At 39.0% G+C, this 16,220-nt stretch overlaps 1 protein-coding gene across 6 annotated transcripts in view; it reads right to left on the bottom strand.

Annotated features, from left to right (window-relative positions):
* NKTR (natural killer cell triggering receptor) overlaps nucleotides 1-16,220 on the bottom strand; it is a 45,376-nt gene that overhangs the window by 26,945 nt on the left and 2,211 nt on the right. For 4 of the 6 annotated variants that reach the window (XM_049799143.1, XM_049799145.1, XM_049799144.1 and 1 more), the window contains 3 exons: nucleotides 9,389-9,463; nucleotides 2,149-2,256; nucleotides 1,088-1,132 (listed from right to left, as the gene is read on the bottom strand). In XM_049799143.1, coding sequence (XP_049655100.1) covers nucleotides 1,088-1,132; nucleotides 2,149-2,256; nucleotides 9,389-9,463 — 228 coding nt within the window. Of the gene's footprint in view, nucleotides 1-748; nucleotides 777-1,087; nucleotides 1,133-2,148; nucleotides 2,257-6,924; nucleotides 7,054-9,388; nucleotides 9,464-16,220 lie in introns of those variants that run through there. The other 2 variants (XM_049799147.1, XM_049799148.1) reach the window with 2 other exon arrangements.

The following is a 16,220-nucleotide window of genomic DNA, read 5'->3' as shown; positions in this document are numbered from 1 at the left end:
CTAAAAATAGTAATTTGTGTACACAAACCTGGTTTTAAGATTACATATCAAAACGCAATGCTGCATGTTTAGCACTCACCACCTTTAGAAACAAACCTTAGTAACTTCTTAGCAAATGGTTCTATTCAAGACTTTCTTTTGACTAAAGGCTGTAATACTCCCAACACCAAACTATGTCTCTGTTTTAAGACAAACTTAATGGCATGCACTTAACCACGCAGAGCTGCTTGCAAAACATACAGAATTGGGGCTGTTACATAAATACATACAGTACCTTTATTAACACTTGAATACCACAGTAACTACTCGGTTTTTTTGCAAGAAAGAATTGCATGTCTTTAAACAAATACTTTATAAACTCACCATTTTCCTTCCAACCATAGATTTTAAAAAGAGGTAAATGTACATTTATTTACAAATTCTTTGCAAATCAAATAACTTGTGTAGCATATAAACAAAGTCAAACACTTTTAGAAACGAACACTAAGCATACAAACCTTGAATAGGGAAGGGGAGGAAAGGGACATTAACAAAAGAAGAAATAACTGTTTAGAGCTGGAAATTATGCCAGTATTCTTTCTTAGAATAAGTCATTAACCCTCAGAAAGGTTAGACACAGAACTCTTCCATTTCTCCAAGCAACACAGATATCCATCTACAAACGGACGTATCAGTTGTCTATATATTTACTAGGGAGGGTACAAGGGAACAGAGTTTGAATTTGTGTTACTGAGCTTTTGTCTCTTACCTTTTCATTTTGCAAAAGACCACATTCTCTATAAACAAAAGAATATGTTGACAGTTTTAGGCAGGAAGATAGGAGTTTATTCATGAATAAAGTTGCCTAACCTCCATGCTGAAAGTCATGTTTAACCAATAATGTTAGCCTTAATTAATTGTCAGTTAAAGTTAAATATTACCAAAAAAATTATCTGAAAGTCATGCATATAAAAAGAATTCTCATGCAACATTAGTTTCATGCAAAAGGTGATCTATAAGTAGACCTGTTTTCATTAAGTAGCTTGGGAATCAAGACTTGTTTATCTCAGAACTGAGTAAGAATCTGCAAAGACATATTTCCTCTTACCTTTAAAATAGCCACCATAAATAGATTCACCTCCTTTTCCATTACCTATGCATTAAAAAGCATGAATTAAACCTTTTGTTTCATTTATGAAAAATGCTATAACATTCCATATGTTGTTCATAACAAACCAGGATACTCTCGCCAATATCTGAACATAAGCTCCTTGATTAAAAGCCATAGCCATGCATTATACTGTTGACCCTCAAAATATTGAGAATGAAGAGTGCCTTAGTGCCTCCGAACACTGGTAAGTCTGAAGCAGGGGTCCCAAGGCTAATCCTCACTGGCATTTGCTAAAGCACCAGCAGACAGAAAAACAACAGCAAGCTAAAAAAAAACCCAAAAAAGACGACTGTAGGTATGACCAACAATCTTGCCTGGCTCAAAGCAGCTGACACACTACTAGAACGGATAAGAAAGTAGCTAGCAGTTCTAAAGGCCTCCTTACTTCTACTTGACTCTCAAAACAAGGTATTCCCTCACCACACCCATTTTATCAGGTCCAAGATTTCAGGACACACCTTTTGGTAAGGATGGGTATTTCAGGGAAGGACAACAGGCTAAAACATTATGTTGTACACATACTGCAGGGAAGGAAAAAAGAACTCCTTGGAAAATCTCCTTTTAGAGACTTATCCATTAAACACTTCTAGCTCATTTACTACTTTATTATTATTTTTAAACTTATTCAAACAGTTATGTCACTGTACCAATAGAGCATTACTAGTGTTGCCTCTACTGTGGACACAAAAATGAAAAGCAGTTAAAACTACAGTTTGGATTTGAATTGTTTTAATAAGGTAGGTGTTATCAACTCCAGCAAGGGTTTTTCTTCTTCTTCTTAACACAATTTTTTAATGAAATATTACTTCAGTTGAAACATTTCAAAATTTCAAAAATTAACAAAGAAATGGGTGACCTATGCTACACTTCACAGCAAATAAAATATTTTTATGGCATTGTAATGCTTTCACAGCATCTTCTAAAGCTGCATTATAACCACATAAGTTATAGCATTTCTGTTCCATTTAAAACATTTCAGTTTTAAAAGTGTATTTTACCTTCGCTGAAGTCCCCACCCTGAATCATGAAGTTTTTAACCACACGATGGAATGTAGTGCCTTTGTAACACAGCTTCTTTCCAGTTGTTTTGCCAATTCCTTTTTCACCTGCAAGAAGGTAAAACAAAAAGAATCTACAGATTGTCACTGAACAAATTCCAAGGGTTTTACCTGCCTAGTGCTAATGGATATGAGAGCCAACAGAATAGCACAACTATAAAAGAGAACACAGTCCTACCTGTTGCCTTTTCACCACCCATTAATAGCAGAAGGGACCCCTTTAACAAGGGGACTCTCAAGTGAAAATTAGGTTTCTTCTTAAAAAAAAAAAATATGTCCCCCCCTCCCAAAAGGGAGTATACTTATTAGCAATCCACTCAGGAGAAATTATAAGAGAAGAGTTCATGATAATGATGTGCTAACTATTTTCTGTGGTTATAGCTACAGTGCTATGTTAGCTGAAGCTTACACCAGAGTCCTTTTCAAACCACTTACAGATCTGGATGTGCCAGCTGAATCCCAGGACAAAAATCTAAGCTCAGAACACGCTTCAACTCAGTTTCAATGTGAGCCACTCTTGGAAAAGTGGGATTGAGCTACTCCAAGCATGTGCCACATCTTCACCAATCCATGCACAGTGTCAGGCCACCCCTTAATGCCAATCTGCCTGGCACCAACCCTGACCATCTTTGTATGAAACTTGCACAAAACAGACCCCCATTTCTGAAAAGACTGACAGAACAGGGGAACAAAACTGTGTATACAAGAACCATTCCAGGACAAACTAAATAAGAATCGTAACAGGGAGAGAAGAAAAAAAAAATAAAAAAAATCCCCCAAACCCTGAACTGGTACTAGGGCCATTCTTATGCAGCAGCAGAAGGCAAGCCAGGCCACAGTACTTGTTAATCCTTTCTGAGCCTGAGATTTCCTAAGAAATGGCACTCGGTGGACTCCTAGCGCAGCTGTAGTTCAAGCCTACTGGTGATTTTTGAGAAAGACATCCCAGAACCTCAAGCTTCATTAACATTTCTTCCAAAATTGAGAAGAAAAACTGGACTGGGCATGTGGATGAGGGTACTAGAACTGGCAGGGCAGAGGTCCTACGTAGTAGCTTTGTGAGGGATTTATACTCGTCTAATCAGGAAACATACAAGAGACACTGACTTTAGCTCCCAAAAAGACAGGACCTGGCAGAATGTGGCAATTAAGAGTATTAGCTATACTATACCCTGTGCAACAGCTAAAAATCCCACATAAACCACATATGTGGGAGATATTCTGTAATGAGACAGGACAAATAACACAACATTCTTTTTCATCCCACCACTAGTTACGGAACAGGCATTTGACACTTGGTCAGAGGACATTTAACCAGTACGTTCTATACCATGCGGTGCCCTCAGAAGCGTACGTGTATTTGTTACCCAGAGCCAACACTCCCCTTCTGCGATCTATTGTTCCTCCACCCAAAATTAACCAATGGCCAAACCACCCCAAGTTTGCCATTCCAAACAACCCATCACTGCCAGGATGAGGGCAAAGAGCAGTTTGTGGCACAAAACCCACCCATGGCATTGCTGTTTACCATACTTATAAAAGCCATCACCCACAGCATATACCTTATTTTCCAATCACCCTGACTCTCCATACCCATAACCCATGCCTCCTCTTACCCCATCTTTGTTTTTCACAGACGCAATGGATGCAAAGTTATTTATCACAAGGCTGGACACACCCTCTTCCCCCAAAAACATGCCCCTCTGCTACGGTACTGGAAAAGCCACATCAGTCAATACCAAGGAGTATCTACATTTTTGGTCATGTTTCAAAATGTCCCTCAGGCTACGGATAATCTCCTTACAGAACAGGATCCTGCATCGCGCTTGGCCATGTAATCAAGCTGGTGTGTTAAAGTGAGAGATGAGTTTTAGAGCATGGCCAGAAGCTGTACCTTTACTTTCCTTTATAGTATCACCAAAGCAGCATAGTCCCTATCATAATGAATGTCAATACTTGTGATGTTCACTTCCTTTCATACATGATACAGCTGTGGACAAAGTCACATAACTCAACTCATTGCCCATAAACCACAAACACTTCAGACAATGCACTCGAGCTCCTGGCCAAATGGTGGCAGGCTAAGTTCCTGCAAGAGCTGTACCTACGTCACTCTGATTTTCAAAACAAATCCTTGGACTCCCAGTCTGGCAAAAGACAAAGACCGGTTGTTCCACTGGTTAGAGCTGCAGCACCTCCCTAAGCTCAGACACTTCTCCACAACAGCCAGTACAGAGCTTATGGGCTGGGCTTCTATTTTGTTTACAGTCAAATACTAGCCTTATTCTTTTTGCACTAAATATGCCTGAATTTTGTCTGAAATGAAAAAATTGTCTTTGAGCCCAAGCTACTTGCACCTTTCTTGCCTAAGCAGTTCTTTCCGCGTGCTGCAAATCGCTTGGAAATAGGACAGTGGAGGAGAACTTACATGGTGGTTTGTATTGCGTTTGTGCGGCAAGGTTTTGCTTGCGGTGGGGCTACAGGGGTGGCTTCTGTGAGATAATATCAGCTGGCTCCAAGAGGGACCTGCCACTGGCCAAGGCTGAGCCCATCAGCACCTCTGAGATAACGTATTTAAGAAGGGGGGAAGAAAACACCTTCACGATAGCGACTGCAGCTGGAGAGAGAAGATGTGAGAGAACCAGCCCTGCAGACCCCCAGGTCAGTGCAGGAGGAGCGGAGGAGATGCTCCGGGCGCTGGAGCAGAGATTCCCCTGCAGCCTGTGGGGAAGACCACGGTGAGGCAGGCTGTCCCCCTGCAGCCCAGGGAGCTCCACGGAGGAGCAGATCTCCACCTGCAGCCCGGGGAGGACCCCACGCCAGAGCAGGTGGGTGCCCAAAGGAGGCTGTGACCCTGTGGGAAGCCCAGGCTGGAGCAGGGTCCTGGCAGGACCTGTGGCCCCGTGGAGAGAGGAGTCCACGCTGGAGCACGTTTCTGGCAGGACTTGTGACCCCATGGGGGACCCAACGCTGGAGCAGTTCGTTGAAGAACTGCAGCCTGTGGCAAGGACCCACGCTGGAGCAGTTGGCGGAGGACTGTCTCCTGTGGGAGGGACCCCACACTGGAGCAGCAGAAGAGTGAGGAGTCCTGCCCCGAGGAGGAAGGAGCGGCAGCAACAACGTGTGATAAACTGACCACAACCCCCATCCCTTGTTCCCCTGTGCCACTGATGGGGAGGAGGTAGAGATAATTGGGAGTGGAGTTGAGCCGGGAAGGAGGGAGGAGTGGGGGGAAGGCGTTTTTAACATTTGGTTTTATTTCTCATCATCATACTCTGATTTACTCTGATTTATTACTCTGGTAATAAATTAATTTTCCCCAAGTCGAGCCTGTTTTTCCTGCAATGTTAATTGGCGAGTGATCTCTCCCTGTTATCGACCTCACAGCAACTTGATTTGGGCTGTGTGCTTCCATTGTGTGATTGTGAAGAGCGGTTTCACTTGTCTCAAGGCAAGGTGACACGTCCCGAGAGAAAGACTGGAGACCCATGTTTGAAATTCTGTGCCCATCATCGTGCCTGCTGCTCCCTCCATAATCTCTGTGAGGCAAGCCAGGATGTTTTTGTCAGAAAGAGATGGAGGAGGACAGGGTGATTCTGGCTGCCTTCCTGCAGCCTGACATTGTTGTCAGAGATAGACCTGGCTACTGTGAAAGAATGCTGTCTGCCTTGACAGCAAGAGGCTCCTTGCACTTAAATTAAAACATCTGGACTTGCAAAACTGCATTTGCAAGTCCTTCAGTTAGTCCACCTATTGAATAAGCACAAGCCCATCTGCTCTTTGGTGCTTTGTCAGGAGCTTCCCTTCTCATAATCGCAGAGACCGCTATTGGGCACCTAATGCAAAATATCTCAGATTGGGTTGGCAGTGCAGGGTGTTAATAGAACAAAGTTTACCCTGCAAAGAAGAAGGGTGCTTTTGATAAAGGCCCTTATGTTGCACCCTCCTCAGCTAATGCATTATTCCCTTGCAACCATGTGGTGGGTTGACCCTGAGAAAGGAAGAACACGTAGGACTCTGCAGCTGTGATGCCTTTATCAGCTACAATGCAGGTGGGTACCCATACATGTCTAAGGAAAAAGAACATGCTGGATTGGCCTAGCATGCAGAATCCTGAATTTACGTAGTACAGGAGTGTACAATGCTCACAGTTTGCTGCTAAGATACTCCATTATGTAGACTACATGGTCCAGAATGGGATATCATCCCCTCTCTATTATACAGCTAATATAACTCCTTAGATGAGCACAGACCTCACATACAGATACAAGAACATGTCAGCACCTGAAAGTGAAGCTGTGTTGAGTAAACCTCCAACGATTCAAAGATTTCTTGCAAAGACCAAAAGATAAGGACAAAAGATGTACCTGAGAGGAACGCACACCTCTATAATGACTGAAGTTCTACCAATGGATCTTGCTGTGAAAAGTGGCAGGAGTCGGGGGAGCCTGACTTCTGGAAGCAAATGACTTATTTGGCCTCTGAAGATGGTATAGCAGCTCTCAACTCTAAAAATTTAAAGCAGCCCTTCACATCTCAGTTCTTGTTGCCAGAGGCGAATGCAATCCTCCCAGCACATCTTTGTCTTCTGTCACAAAACCGCTACTCTTCTGAATATAGGCTTTGTAGGTCCTCTAACATGATCTAGGCAAACCCAGAAGCAGCGGCCCAAATGGAATGCTACATCAGTCCATGGGGACAGGGAGAAGTACGTACCAGAGAAATGCTGCATCATACTGTGAAGAGTGGGGATGACCATAAGCCTGGTGTGCCACTCCTGGCCACAGTTCTCATCTGTGGTACCACGCAGGAGACAACATCCTTGTGTAGAGCGTTCAGTTTAGATGCTGAGGTAATCAAGGTTCTGACTGACAGTACAAGGCAGGAGGGCAGAGAAAATGGAGTGCGTGTCGCAGATAAACTACCAGTAACAAGTGCATTGGAAGAACTTATCAAGGAGAAACAGAAAGCCGGACAGAACAGTTGATAGGAAAAAAAAACCTCAGGCGAACTGAACAGTAACACAGATATAATTAGTGCAAATAAGAAAAGCATTAATATTAGCCATGCAACCCTAGGCTCCAAGCTCAGCCATCCTGAGTTCAAGTTTGAGAACTACCACGGCAGAAAAAGAGATGGCTTCTACCAGCAAAAGAAATTGATATAACTTAATTCTCTTAAACATTACATTCACCAAAAGAAATTAAATTACTTCAGGTTCTTCTATATGCTTTTCTCTCCCCTGCAGAATTTAATTATCTTGTGTTTCTTAGCAAATTGTTAAAAATATCTGTCAAATCATCGTTCTATCCTATGTCAAATCATTGTTCTATGAGTATGCAGTAGCAAACACAATTTGCAAGAATGAAACAAATGTTTCAGGTAGCTTTTAAGTCTGCGAGTCTGATCTCAAGATTAGACCTCCTAACTTTGTGCTTACTTTCAAATGTTCTTCCAATTAAAGACAGGTTCCAGCTGAAGATGTCAGTGAAACCTGTACAGCCAGCTGTAGAACAGAATTCAAATAGGGATGCAATACAAAGAAGTCAGACTTTAAAAATTTTTTTTAAAAGTTGTTCTTCCTTCTGCTTGTTTGTTTCATTCCTCATCAACTCCAACATCTCTTCCTTCCTTTATCTTTACCTAACATTCTTCTAGCAAAGCTGCTTTAAGGATTTAAACAATCCTTCAGAGCTACAGAACACGAGGCTCAGACATTATGCTATTAAGTCTGCTACTGTATTTTACCTCTTATCTTTTGTAATCTATTCTGATTAAGATAGAAAAATGGGAACTCATTGGAAGTTTATGAGAGTTGTACCATTCTTTCCCATTCTCAGTCTATCCCTAAGTATCTCTTTATTAAGTATGCGATAAAAAAAATCAGAAAGTATAATAGAAAGAGGGGGCATCACCATGCAGACCTCAAAAAAACCTGAGATGTACTTCACAGAGATTATCTACAACATATCACATTCTGGGATTTCAGCTCTGACAAGATGAACTAAGAAGTTACTGCATAAGGGTATCAACAAATTCGTTTCATAGACCAGTTAGCTAAATGCTGTTCACTAAAGCCGGATATTAAAATGCTGCCTGGAAAGTCTTGCTGGAACATTTTAACAATTTGGAAAAGAGCTATTTCATATACAAGGTAGAAGCTTCATTGCTGCAGTTAATTCAAGGTATACTGCAAGTTACTGAGCATTCAGGTATAAAAGACCAGGAGACCACCAAGAGACACAGAATGCATTCTTTGCATAAATAACACACACCAATTCCTATAATAATCAGGATTAATCTTCAATTTACAGCTGAAAAATCCCTGAGGAACAGAGCAGACCAAAAAAAAAATCCACCAAACCCTTACTACCCTTACTCTTCCAATCGTTAGAAGCCATTTTTTAAAAGTTAAGTCCTGCTTAAAAAAATGCGCTGGAGGGTGCTACATTATACTTATTCTTTTGCCAGTGCTGTTCCTTTGAGTTCACAGATCTCTTCTCTCCTCTCTCCCACCAAACAATCCTAAGACTTTTAAGGGACCATTATATTCCCTTTTATAGTCTTTCATTTAGCTAAAAATGAAAAAGTCTTCTCAGATTTAATAGATGCTCCTGTCCTCTGATCCCTGTGTAGCACTTCCATGAACCTGAAATACACTCAAAATTTTATTGTATATAATCAACATTTTCTATAAGAAAAAATTTATACATATTCAAAGCTTTATGTAGTGTCCCAAGTCAAATGTCACCATTAGATTGCACAGTGACATTAAAACTTAGTGTCTCTCCTGATAAATCCTGAAGAATTGCTTGCCTTTATCACATTTGTGTAACTTGATTGATAAATAATTTCACCATAGTCTCAGCCTTGTCAATCACTTCTACCTAGAGCAGCACCACATTAAAGACAAAAAAATAAATAAATATAATTTTGTTCCCTAAATTCAGTTTTGCATTCTGTAATCATGTATTATCTCCACTACTCTAACTCAGAGTTACAGAATACCATACTATTTCCTGCTATGCATTATTCAAATCCTTCTTAGCACTAACAAATCTCTTTGTTTTGACCACAAAAAAAGGGATCAGCACTATTATTATGCTGTGGTTTATACTTGCATAAACAAATAATAATTTTAAGAAACATTTAAAATCTTAAATATAAGCATGTCACTTACCTGAGCACAAACAAAGGAAATTTTTGCAAGTCTTCGGACATATGTCTGAGAAGAGCTGAAACATAATTCGACCAACTAGAAGGTAAAAAAAACAACAAACAAAACAGTTTTCTAACTCTTTATAATGATATAAGAAAATCTGCATATAAATAAACCAGCATGTTTTGAAAATATAATTTTCTGAGAAAAGGTTATTTTATCAAGCAGAATATGAAAACATCTCAAATATGGATACATTAAAACAAGCAGCAGGAAAAAACAATACCATAATCATAAAAAAATGAAGTAATATCATTACATCTAATTTATTAAAAATCCTCATGATTCCATTTTGATTTGAACCTGGAAAGCCAAATTGATTTATTAAAATAGTTTATCCTGTCAATTCATTTCTATTTTGAAAAAGATTTGCCATAAACACAGGTGCTCAGAAAGCTGGAGTAATTCCACCCCACCCTCCTAATCCCCCAAGTACTATGTTTATACACATATATTAATAATTACATTTCCACAGTTTTCCCTGTGATCATTACCTAAAAAGCCCAACTGAATTAGTCCCATACTGTGTTAAGGATTATAGATGCATTGGGACTCTTGGCCTAAAATCCTTTAGTTTTAAAAAAATAAAATAAAAAATAGATGAACCAAATAGGAAATATGAAAGGTGAGCAGAACACAGAACAATACTAGCAATTTCAGGACTAATGCTCCACTTGCTAAATACTATGAACCAAATTATACTTTCCCTCTATGCAAAGCAAGCAGAGCAATTCTCACCCTCAGTACAGCTACCCCCATGCTATTGGTGGCAGTTATGCTATGCACCCTGGAAAACTGTTAAAATACTGCTGAAGAATGGTTTAATGTAAAAAAGAAAAAAACTATTTTAGATCTGATTCACACTTTCTATTTTATTTTCCAAGATACTGGGACATATATTACTAAAGAAAAAACAACCCCACACCAAGCTCTCAAATACATGAAAATACATAATTACAATAAACACAATATTAAAAACCACATAATTAGCAAAGAAAAATATATCTCTATAGGTTATGAAAAAAGCCGTAAAAGCCACACCGTTGGCCAGCACTACAAGGAGACCAGTAACAATCTGCCAATGAGCACTACCCTCTAGTGGTACATACTGGTTACTGGGTTTAAGTTATCAAAGATAAAGTAACTACTCCAGGAATTACTTTGCTTTTCCTTCCCTTAAAGAAAAAAAAAAAACAACTGAAGTTCAAATGTTTTTTATTTAAAACTTTGTCACCAAGAAAAATTCTGAGGGGCTGCTAATAAATTGTGTTCAATTCTAGGGCTTTGTCCAAATGTATACAATTGTCAGCAAGGTGAATTGTTGGTTCAAAAAGGGAAGGAAAAAAACCCCAACCACAGAGACTGCCTGTATTTTGTACTCTTAAGATAAAAATTCAAGATGCCTTCAGCTGTTGAAATGTCTCCATTTCATTAACTGCAGTAAGAATGTTCTCTGAGCATTCATCATTACAGCACAAAAAAAATCTAAAGAAAATGGGTGGGGACAGTCTAAAAAGAATGAAGAAATAGCCAATATTCAAATACCCCACATTAAACAGCGGTAGCTGTAACTACCACTATGAAAAGACAGCTATTTGGACGTGAAGAAACCATTATAAGCTATGCAGATTGAAGATTCATTCAGAGAACACAATAGAGAAGACACTTTAGTAAAAGAATTACCAATTTTCATTATAAGCACAGGATTCAGGAGAGCAGAAATCCCATTCCTCTGCTTGCAAAAGCGCTGAACTGAACAGTGACTAAGTGCTTTAGAAAGGCACATACAGATTTCCTCTTACATTCACGATGTGAAATAACACAATGCCTTTCAAAGAAGAAGTTATCATTATCCCCATTCTACTAAGAGTAGAGAATTAAAGACAAGCTGCTGATTTACCAAGGTGACAGCTGCCAAATAACTAATAGGCATTGCTGCCTATGGGCTCCAGGGACTTTTGCCCTCAGACATAAGGCATAGAAGCCTTATGGTTGCAAGTCCCTGTCCCACATAAAAAACCACACCATATTTAGCACCTTAAGCATCAGACACAACCACACCTGTTTTCTGGTGGAAGAATGTCATCTCAAGTTCTTGAAGATGTCAAGGCAGAACATGGAAAAATACATTCATAACTAAGGCATCATGATTTCAACAGTATCTTTCACTCCTGCTTTGTCAATAATAAGGTCTGCTAGCTTCCTGTGCCTTTCAACTCCTACAAACTGTTTGTAACGCACATATCCAGCATCAAAAGACTATAGATCCCGTTTAAAAGATCAGGACATCTCTCCTCCATATAACCTGAAGTAGTGCTTACCCTGTTATATCCAGCTACATAATAAGTTGCCATGTGCTTATAATACACAAACCACATACTGTGTATCCATCTGGTGGGTTACTATCTGTATTTTACCTAAACTGCATGAATACCATTATCGCTGAAAGGTTATACTTTCCACTGACAGTCAATTAAATGTGCCAGAGAAAGATCAAACACATTTTCACACCTTGATCAGATAAATACATATGAAATAACAGCTGTTAATAAAAAAAAATTAAATAGAAATCTGTATGAAAAGTATACTTAAAACATACAAATCTTTCTCTTACCTCTTCCCTCAAAAAAAAAAGGAAATATGTAATTTTAAACTTGGAGCTGAGGTATATGGTGACATAACACAGATTAAAAAAAAAGCATCTAAGATGCTACTAATTTCCTCAGATTTAGACACCTCTTCTCCAAAATGATCCACCTTCACTGTACAGAGAAAATTTCCAATACTTTCTTCAGCTTCATTTCCCTGACACAAAGGTTAAATTACCTGCTTAGGGAACAAGCTTTCTGTGACTAACCATAAGACTTTAATAGTAAATTAAAACAAACAAAAAATTGCTAAGAAGAGTTATTCAAGTAGGTGAAGTCTGCTCACAAACCTATCTGGACTCCTCAGTCGGCTTTAGCCAAGAAAAGAGCCTGCAGAGACACCTTACTTCTAGACTAAGGCAAAAGATGCTGGGATTATATTTTTAACAACGAAACTCTCACCTGACTTAAGATGCAAATCTTCCAGTACCACAAGGAAGTTATACAAACGATTAAAATCTTTATTTTAATACATGAGCAGGCAGGACATTGCTATAATTTTAGTTTAGTGTTGTTCTCAATAGAAGACTGATTCTCACCAGCTCATAGCTATGAAGACACGTTCGTCTGTACCACAGTGTAGATTTCACAGTACATTACTGTACTTTTTGTGTTAGCCAACACCATAGAAATGTATCCAATCATAACTTAACATTTGCCTATTATTTGTAAGACAATACTTTGATATTCTTATTTGTTAGCAGGCTTTTAACTTATTAAAGATATTTTTGATAGAAATTAGAGTAAGTGATGAAAGAAGTATTTACATTACTGGTAATTACATACAGTAAGTGATGCATATATAAAGTCAAGATGTTTTGAAGTTTGATTTCATGAAGAGCTATATGTAGCTAATGAGCTATACCAATTACAGAAATCAGAAGGCATAATGACCAGAAATAATCCAATTTCAGAAAACTCTGTTTTCAAATTGAAAGATGAAAATGTTTTTCTTTTGTTTTGTTTTTGAACCCCTGACCAATTTTTCAGCTGAAAGAGAACTAGTACTTGAGTCAAATTAAGTGGTAAAAATTCAGGGTAGGAATATCCATGCTATATTGTAATAAGGGCTCTTGCTAGCAAAGTTTATTAAAATGATCATTGATTTCAAATGTTTATTCAGTGACTTCCTCCAATTTAGCTGCTTAACTTTTTAGAAATAACCTTGGGAGAGGAACAGATATTGCCTGAATGTATTTTCCATGTAAGACAAACTGTTTTGTTAAATTGTTATGTTTAGGCCATAAAGGTGTCAATTTCAGACAGGCACTCCCAAAATAAACCCAATTACTAAAAAATAATTTTAAATATATTGGTTTTCCCTTCTCCCAATTTCTTAGAGCAAACCAAGTAAGAAGCCACTGAAGCACTTTTCCCTATCAACAGGAACATCCTGCTGAAGGAGAAAGCAGGGATTACAACCATTAATACAGGGATGCACGTCCCTTACAGACCGAGACCAGGACGTCTGCCAAAGGCTTAGACAGATTTGCATACAAGTTTAAATAACAGCTCACTAAAATGACCTCATTTTAATTTTATTAATTTATTTATCCCTAAATTTGGGAACACTAAGTCATATAAATTTAAACAGACTGCTTTAAAGTAGAAATGTGGCTACGGTTTTCAGAAAAATAAAAGCTTACTGCAAAGAAAGAACAGATTTTATTTAAAACATCAGTTAAAACAAAGGATGTCCCAGTTCCCCTGAGCTGTATCTATAAAGTCTTGACACATTAACACTCTGTTAATGCTTCTTTACCCCACCTTACACTCTTTACAAGGGAAGCCTCCTTTCTTCTTTCTTTTCCAAAACTTCTTTCCCCAGCTCTCTACCAAGCCCAGTCTTTCACAACTACCACCTGAAGCACCCTCCATTCCACTCTTCCATGATCTCCACAAAAGCAAACATATTTCAGTATTGTACAGAACAAAAATTTACTTTCTTCAGTTTCACAGAGATGCAAGTGAGAGACTACCCTTGTCTTCTCCTAGCAGAAGAGGCTGATCAGTTTGCTCTTCCATTTACTTATCCAATTTGTTGCAGACCTCAAGGTAAGTGTTCAGAGTATTTCATTCTGCACCAACAACAGTTCTGTATCATGGATTACAATTTTTATTAAACCACCTCCCTCCAAATCTGTACCTTAGCTCCCTCACACACCCATAGGGGTCCCCCCTCAGCTCCTATTGTACTGCACTCTACTGGATTGCCATTCAGTTCACGACAGAGTCAAAGTGCTGATGTATTTTCTGCCAATCTACAACTTTTTGCCTTCAAAGGGCTAAAAGTTAATGGGAAGCCAGTTGAGAACAGTTTCTGTCCTCAGGAAGGGTAACAAAAAACCCCGTGAGGCATCCCTGGTTCTACTAGTGCAGGCACAGTACTACAATGATTTTTGCAATGGAGCTTATTTTGCATAAATTCATAGAAGCTGAAATCCCCCCCAAACCCCAAACTTTAGGTAAAAGAGACTGGAAGGAGAGAAGTAATGGAAGAATAGACAACTGATAAGGGAAGGGACATACCCCAGGAAGGAAAGAAACTGAAGCAGAATGAAAAAGTGAGCCAAGGGTCAAAGAGTAACAGAAGACAGGAGAAAAAAAAAAGTTAAAAAAAAAAAACAAACCACACAAAAACAAACCACCCAAACATGAGAAGAAGGAAAATTCTTCTGTGAATGAGAAATGAGTAAAGATAACATACTTTACGATGGATAAATGTAGCCAGTCGGGGGGGTGGGGGAGTGAGAAGGGGAGATGTGTGAAGAAAATCTTGGATGGCCACATGAACTGCTACAGCAGCAGACTATGTATGTGACACCCTAGTCAGACATCTGTTCTAGTTACCACAGTACCTGGAAGACTGAAGCCCCACACAGATTTTGCATCACAGAGTAAAGCCAGAATTATTTAAATAGGCACCTGCTTCCAAAGTTCTTGGAATACTGCAAGTAGTTTACTCCTGTGTGCATGCTGTATGTGTGCAAATCCATTGGTAGGGGGGGGCCAAAAGAAGGGAGAGGTGCTGTCTGTGCTAGTATCAAAATAAATGCTTATTCCTGATTTATTCTCCATTTACTCTTTAAAAATTATGAGCCACAATGTGCATTCATTAAAAAATGCTTAACAGGCAACTTACTCAAAGCAGCCTAAATTTAGACAGACACAAAGCCTACAAAGTTTACTCTACTGCAAGAGGCACATACAAGCAGGCATCAAGTTTTATTCCAAGATTCTGTAGATAAAATTAAAATATGGACAGAAAAGCTGTAATAAAGCTTCTGAAGCACAACCAAAGCTACAATTTTCACTCCTGTATTTTCCAAGGGATCTAGTTAAAGAGTAAAACTAATTCAAACTCTGCAGTCAGCTCCCCCCCCCCCCGATATGCACACACACCACCTTCTGCTGCTCCTTTTCATCTAGTCTGTGCACTGATCTCTTATTTTTAATTGCTACAGGTATTTCAACAAACATTGGGTAAGCAAAGTCTGTAAAGGGAAAGCTTAGAGTTGGCAGCTGCGTCGGGGAACATTTTTGGACTCCAAGCAACCTACACTGTTTAAAATGACACAGTTTTGTATTCTGCAGGCAAAGAGCCGTCTCCAGTACTGCGAGAGGCATGTTCTCTTATTCTCTGCATTTTGTGGAGAGATGTTAGTTCAGCTTTTCAGTGTAAACAGGGTGGGGGCAATGTCTTATTACTTGGCTAGCAGCAAAATGCAGGATTGCTCTTTTCCCCAGTTCTTTCTCCTTACATCTAATAAAAATGAACAAGCAAATCAGCTTATTGTATTGAAGTCAAATAAGCAAAACGTTAATTTGGAAATCTGCTGGCAGTTTAAAAGTTAATACCTCACTAGTATCAGCAGGAGAGTACATCTCTCAGAGTTAGTGCTTCATGTCATCTGGAAGCACTGCTTTATCATTCACACTTGATTCAGCTTTTGAAGGTCACCTTACAGCTAAAAGAGCAACGTTTAAGCTTTTTAAGTATAACCTTAAATCCCAAGACATAATTGCATAGTGAATTAATAAACAGACACTAGAATAAAGTAGTATAACCAGATTACACACAAGTCCCCATACCAACGTTTTAAAAATTGGCACATTTTCCTGAAAAAATACAAGTCATTAGTCAG

This window comes from Accipiter gentilis, chromosome 4, assembly GCF_929443795.1.
Source record: "Accipiter gentilis chromosome 4, bAccGen1.1, whole genome shotgun sequence".
Classification (NCBI taxonomy): domain Eukaryota; kingdom Metazoa; phylum Chordata; class Aves; order Accipitriformes; family Accipitridae; genus Astur; species Astur gentilis.
This window is presented reverse-complemented; position numbering and strand designations above follow the sequence as displayed.